This window comes from Sinocyclocheilus anshuiensis, unplaced genomic scaffold (genome assembly GCF_001515605.1).
Source record: "Sinocyclocheilus anshuiensis isolate Anshui unplaced genomic scaffold, SAMN03320099.WGS_v1.1 scaffold1452, whole genome shotgun sequence".
Classification (NCBI taxonomy): Eukaryota; Metazoa; Chordata; class Actinopteri; order Cypriniformes; family Cyprinidae; genus Sinocyclocheilus; species Sinocyclocheilus anshuiensis.
The window spans coordinates 754,101-761,180 of NW_015544231.1; the positions used below are offsets into that span (position 1 = coordinate 754,101).

At 41.6% G+C, this 7,080-nt stretch overlaps 1 protein-coding gene across 1 annotated transcript in view; it reads left to right on the forward strand.

Annotated features, from left to right (window-relative positions):
- The first annotated feature begins 1,666 nt into the window (after positions 1-1,666).
- Positions 1,667-7,080, forward strand: part of slc16a10 (solute carrier family 16 member 10) — a 46,925-nt gene continuing 41,511 nt past the window's right edge. The window contains exon 1 of the mRNA XM_016498315.1: positions 1,667-2,168. Coding sequence (XP_016353801.1) covers positions 1,913-2,168 — 256 coding nt within the window. The 5' untranslated portion in view covers positions 1,667-1,912. The remainder of the gene's footprint in view (positions 2,169-7,080) is intronic.

The window sequence follows — 7,080 nt, forward strand, 5'->3', positions numbered from 1 at the left end:
TGTCTGTGGTTTTGTACATAAATCACCAAGGGGGTGTGTGCTCCATGGTGTTGTACAAGCAGGCAGCGAATCTCCTGTTATGGGCGGACCGTCACTTTCTCTCCATCAGAGCAGCGCACATCCCCGGTCTCCTGAACCGCGAGGCGGACATGCTTTCGAGGAAGGGGATGTATCAAGGAGAGTGGAGGTTGTTCAGATACTTTGGGGCTGCTTTGAACAGTGGAGGTGGACTTGTTTGTGACGAGCGAGAATGCGCATTGCCCGCTGTTCTTCTCTCTGTCTCACTCCCCGCTGGAAGGAGATGCTGTGACATCGTGCTGGCCAGCAGCCAGGCAGTATGCGTTTCCTCCGATCAAGACATTGCCACTGGTGTTATGCAAAATCAGGGAGGAGGGGGCTTCGGATACTCGTCGACCTGAACTGGCCGAACCAGCCTTGGTTCCCGGACCTGACAGAGCTGCTGGTGGCACCGCCCTGGCCGTTCCCCATCAGGTAGGATCTGCTGTCTCAAACGAGTGGCTCGGTGTGGCACCCGAACCCAGAGATATGGAGCCTTCATGTGTGGCTGCTTAAGGGATATCAGAGGAGCTGCTCGCCCTGCATTCTCGTGTGCTTCACATACTCTCGGCGGCACGGGCGCCCTCCATGAGGCGTTTGTATGCTCTAAAATGGGGAGTGTTTGTGGTGCTGTGATGTTCACATTAACCCGGCGGCTTGCTCCGTGTTGGATGTTCTGCATTTTCTTCAGTACAGGCTGGATAATGGATGTCCGGCATCAACACTGAAAGTCTATGTGGCCGCTATTGCCTCGTTTCGTTTCGCTGGGCGGGCAATCGATCGGTAGGCACGTGCTGGTGGTGAGTTTTAAGAGGGCGAGGAGATTGCACCCCCTGCGTCCGCCTTCAGTCCCTCCCTGGGACCTAGAGGTGGTGTTGTTAAGAGCTCTTTCACAGCCACAATTCGAGCCTTTGGCATCCATTGCTATAAAGGAGCTATCTCTCAAGACTGCATCGACCTCGCGTGATGCTGACGCTCAGATTCGGTGTGCCCCGTCAGGGCTTTGAGGATTTGCATGCGATTTGCATACTTCACGACAATTGGCCAGTCAATTGGACTGGTGTGAGCCAATAGGACTTCAGGAGAAGTTGGAAGGGAAGGAGTTCCCATAAGCGGAGAAAACCTCTGTGACGTCTCGTTCCCGCTCTCAGGGATCCGAGGTTATGATGGTAACCGGAGACGTTTTGTTATTTTAACAACTAGTCAGAGCTCATTTTCCTGGCATTTGTAGCATGTCAGTGTGTGTGTGTGAGTGTGTAGTGTGTGAGAGTAAGTGTGTAGTGTGTGGTAGTGTGTAGTGTGTACAGAGCCATCCTTAGGGGGTGCAACTGGGGCCCCGTGGCGAACTGACCCCCACCCCCACCCCCCTGGATCGGGAACGGAATAAAGGGGAGCAAAAGTACACGATGGCACACGGATTGCCTACCCAGAACGCAATCATGAACGGAGCCAGGGGGGTCCGGACCCACCCTACCTTGCACCGGGCCGCGTCATCTAAGGACGGCCCTGAGTGTGTGTGTGTGTGTGTCTGGCAGTGACGTAGGCTGATGCAGTCCAGCTGCGGGAGTCATTCAGTCTGTGCGTCTGCAGATGCACTGGTATTGTTGCGCTGGAGCTGATGCTCATGTATTTTATTCAGTGTGAATCACAGCATGAGTGCGGCGTGTCAGCGGCAGAGGATCTCCAGCAGGAGACTGTAGCCCCGCCTCTGCAGCCCCATCTGTATTTATAGCTTATTGCAACAGCAGCATTCAGTCAGTTAGTCAGTGAGTGAGTGAGTGAGTAACTCTATAGTGTAAGATCATCAGCGGGTCTCTCAGCTCTCTCTCTCTCTCCGCATCCACACCGGACCAGCATGACGGAGACTGCGTCAGACCCCGCTCCAGGCGCCGCGGAGGAGCCAGAGGCGAAGCGGGAGAACGGCGACTGCGCAGCGGACGCGCCGCGGCAGCTGGACCCCCCGGAGGGCGGCTGGGGCTGGGTGGTGATGCTGGCCTCGATGTGGTGCAACGGATCGGTGTTCGGTATCCAGAACGCGTTCGGTATCCTGTTCGTGTCTCTGCTGAAGGAGTTCGGCTCCGAGACCGACGAAGATCTCCGCTTCAAAACAGGTAATAACGCAGGAGAGCGAGCGATCCACGTGTGTGTGTGTGTGTGTGTGTGTGTGAGCTGCGAAGTGATGCATTACACCGCTTCGCCTGCTTTCGAAACAAAGTCATGCAGAAAGTACGGTGCTTTAGTGGCAGGAAATCGCATTGTATTTAGTGCATGTTTTTCAGGGTAGATTTATTTTCGAAAGTCAGTTCAGATCCTATATGTGACCCTGGAGCACAAAACCAGTCATAAGGGTCAATTTTTTTAAATTGATGTATGGTTTGTTAGGATAGGACAATATTTGGCTGAGATACAACTATTTGAAAATCTGGAATCTGAGGGTGCAAAAAAATCTAAATATTGAGAAAATCTTCTTTAAAGTTGTCCAAATGAAGTTCTTAGCAATGCATATTACTAATCAAAAATTTAGTTTTGATATATTTACGGTAGGAAATTTACAAAATATCTTCATGGAACATGATCTTTACTTAATATCCTAATGATTTTTGGCATAAAAGAAAAGTTGATAATTTTGACCCATACAATGTATTGTTGGCTATTGCTACAAATATACCCCAGCGACTTAAGACTGCTTTTGTGCTGCAGGGACACATATAGGCACAAACCTACAAGAAAACCTAGACCAGGAAAATATTAACGCGTGTTGTGACAACATGGGGATCTATTAGAGGCTTTTCAGCTCAAGCTCTGTGAAGCACAAAACAACCCGTGGATGGTATTATGATAATATAAAAGATGTTCAATCATTGTTTTGGCCAGCAGAAATAAAACCTGCATAAGAACTCTTGCTTTGACTTGACATTGTACTTAGAAAACACTTCAAGCATTCAGTTCATATGTGTATGTCAGTTGCTGTATCAAACTTTGAAAACCAGAGATGATGATGCAATTCTAGTTTAGAGGACAGACTCAGTCCCATTTTAGACAGTTTTGGCCAAGCACTGCCAGAGAAACTTTAACAACTTCACTGTGTGACAACTAGCCCCATGTTCATGTTCCATGACAGTGTAGTTATACCAAGAGAGGAGCAGAGCTGTATGCATTTATGAGCCGACATGTTGTAATTGTTGAGTTATTGTTACTGAGGTGAATGCAGTGAAATGAGATTTTTACATCCCAAACGATCAAAGCTGTTTGACAGATCACACTAGAAGACTACGAGGAGCGTGTGTTTCCTTCTCAGTCACGTCACGCCAGTGTTTCTGTCAATGATTCGTTTACCCTGTAGATCACTCGTTTACTCATTAAAGTGAATATACTCTCACTTCACATGACTGCAGGAAAGTCTAGAAGCGTCTGTGATGCTGTCGGTGGGGTGATAGTTAGCAGAAGGCCCAAACCAGTGATGAAGATCTGATGCTGCTGCAGAGACGTCATACAGCTCTCTCACATGCCAGGGTTTCTTCAGCTCTTAAAACTGTATCAGAAAGACAAATTAAAGCCTTAGAAACTCTGAGCAGAAAGTCTTGAATTCATTAAATGTTACATGTATTGCAAAAAAAAAAAAAACCTTCCTCTATATTTTTTCATATAAATATGCAAATGTTCTTAAATCAAGGTACATTTATTTGAGATGCAAAATTAACATATGAAGTCTTGTTTCGTAAATTGAACCAAATAAAGCGAGTTGATGCTTTAAACAAGAACTAATATTTGAAATTGGGTATGAAAATGTGTTTTCCTTTCAGTGAAGCTGATTTTTTCATTGCCAGATATTTATTCTTGCTTTAAGCATAAACTCACTTCACTTTGATCTAGGGATGCACCGATACCACTTTTTCCAGTACTCGCCCGATACCGATACTTTTATTTTTGGTACTTGCCGATACTTGCAATATTTTTATTGCATTTGTACTAGGGGTGGCACGATACCACTTTTTCAGAACTGATGCCGATCCGATACCAAAAGTTCTTAGTATCGGACAATACCGATACCGATCCGATACAAGCACAGTTTAGTTTTTTTTCTATACTTAATATTTCTGTATTATTTTTTTAATTTCTATATTTCGATTATGTGTTGACCTGATCATCACTCTTTTGTGTTACACACAATCTACTAAATATAGACAACTTCATTATAAAAAAAAAACAAATTAAAAAAATATATAATCATAATCTATGAGAAAAATACTATTATAAACTAGGTTAATGGATAATTCAGCAGCAAAAGTTAATCTACAAAAATGATGAGTTCACAATAATTTTATAAAATCTAAACATTTAGAGAAAAACATTATTTAGTGGGGGAAAAAATTTAAGTAAATTGGTGTAATCTGGTAAAATGTTACACATTGCTCTTTGTATTGTAATATACATTCATGAAAAAGTAAATATAATTATATATAAATATATGCAATAAATTAAATACATTTCTTTTACATTTATAGCACAGTAATGAGGCATCAACATATGATAGATAAGACAGAACAAGAATCAGAATCAGAATCAGAATGAGCTTTATTGCCAGGTATGTTTACACATACGAGGAATTTGTTTTCGTGACAGAAGCTTCCACAGTGCAACAGAATGACAGAGACAGAACAAAAAACACAGATAATAAAAAATAGAACAAGTAAATAAGGAATAAAAATATATAAATTGACAGTTGTATGTGCAGGTATATTACAAAAGACAGTTTTTGTATGTACAGGTACTGTATATTATGTGCAAATTTGAGGTGTAGACTGAGTATGAGTGTTAGATAAATAAGTGTATGAGTGAATAAATAGTGTGTGTTCCACAGTTATTGTTAAGTGTTCATGAGATGGATGGCCTGAGGGAAGAAACTGTTCCTGTGTCTGGTTATTGAGACACAGGAACCAATAAATAGTTAATAGCCAAGAAAGGCTATTAACAATCTTTCATTGCACAAAATTAGCCTATTATAACATGAAAGGCTCCAATACGGAGCGGCACCAAGTGCTTATGTGCATCCCGTGCACAGAATGATGCGCTAGAAGCAACACGGAGTCACAGCACTACGCATAGAGAAGCTCAAAGCACAAAGCGAAGAGGGTTTTGATGCGTAGTTTATTATATCTGTGCGATAGTTTATTGAGCCTTTTCTTTTAACAGTTTTAAATTTTAGTTACTGTGTGCGTGAAGAACTATTCATAGTGCTCTGTACGCCAGTGTAGTTAACTCTAACAGACACCCGGTAGAAAGTAACATGATTTAGAATTAGCACTAAACTCCAGCAAGATAAAATCCTTATATGCAAAACCATTGATCTTTATCTGCAGATCAAGTATAATAATAGGAACATTGTATCATCCTACAGAGAGTTTCGTCGTGTTGACTGTAGTAACTGAACGCGATGCGCAGCTTGAATGCTGAATGGAGGATGACTGACAGCCGCAGCGGAGAAGAGTTTACGTGAACTTGAATTTAAGGACTTAAATATTAATCTGTACCTCACATTAAAGTATGGAACAGCTTCAGAACACTTGAAATATAGTGCATGGAAACTTTATGGTGCTTTATAATGTTTTGTGCCTTTCGTGGGGCTTAACAAAAACACAGAATAGTATACGCACTATATCGGATTTGGATCAGTCTTGTCTGACCGATACCCTGATCCAGCAGAAAGTGGCAGTATCGGAGCGATACCAATACTGAATATCGGATCAGCGCTCCCCTAATTTGTACATTTTTAAAATATTGGGTACAGAAACCAAAAGAGTATGTATAATGTTAGTTGGCTAACTTCATTTATCAAACAGATACAGTCAAGCCAAAATTTATTCAGACACCTTCAACATTTCTCACATTATCACAGTTTATTCGCTATAGTTTAGAAAATGGTAATAAAATATGACAAGAACTCAGAGTTAAACTGTGTCAGAACAAATTCAGCTTGATTATATTTTTTAATTTATTCCTTCCGTCTTCATGACTTGGTTTTTAAGAAGTCCTGAAGCTCTGTAGAAGATCTGTAGAAGATCTGCAGAAACCAGCAGAGGCGTGTGAGGAGATTGGGATTGTAATGAAGCGTGTTGTGCTCAAAGTCATTAACACAACAGTAGAGCAAGTCTAGCTGTGAAACGCTCCTGCCGTTGTCATCTGCCTTCACAGACTCGATCTGACTTGAACAGTGCAGTCAGTCAAACCAGTGTGTTCATTCATTAAACGTGCCCTGCGTAGCGCTGGTGAGGATTGCGTCATGTCCAGCTGTCTGTGCGCACATCAACACGGAGGTCAGAGGTCAGTCGTCTCCTCACTCCGTCAAGAGCAGAAGCAGCTGCTGGCACATTTGATATCCCAGTATCCAGCTTTATCCACTTACACGACCAGTCAAACGTTTTTGAACAGTAGGACTGTTAATGTTTTTAAAGAAGTCTCTTCTGCTCACCAAGCCTGCATTTATTTCATCCAAAATACAGCAAAAGCAGTAATATTGTGAAATATTTTTACTATTAAAATAACTTCTTTCTATGTGGATGTGTTAAACTGTAATGTATTTCTGTGATGCGCAGCTGTATTTTCAGCATCATTACTCCAGTCTTCAGTGTCACATGATCTTCAGAAATCAGTATAATATTTTTGCCCAAGAAACATTTATTATTATTATTATTATTAATAATATTTAAAACAGTTGAGTACATCTTTTTCAGGATTCTTTGATGAATAGAAAGATCCAAAGATCAGCATTTATCTGAAATAAAAAGTTTTTGTAACATTATACACTCTACCATTCAGAAGCTTGGAGTCAGTATAATTTTATTTTTGGGGAAAAAATTGTAGAAATTAATATTCTTATTTAGCAAGTATGCTTTATATTGATCAAAAGTGATGATAAAGACATTTATAATGTTAGAAAAGATTTATATTTCTGATAAATGCTGTTCTTCTGAACTTTCTATTCATCAAAGAAACCTGAAAAAATTCTACTCAGCTGTTTTCAAC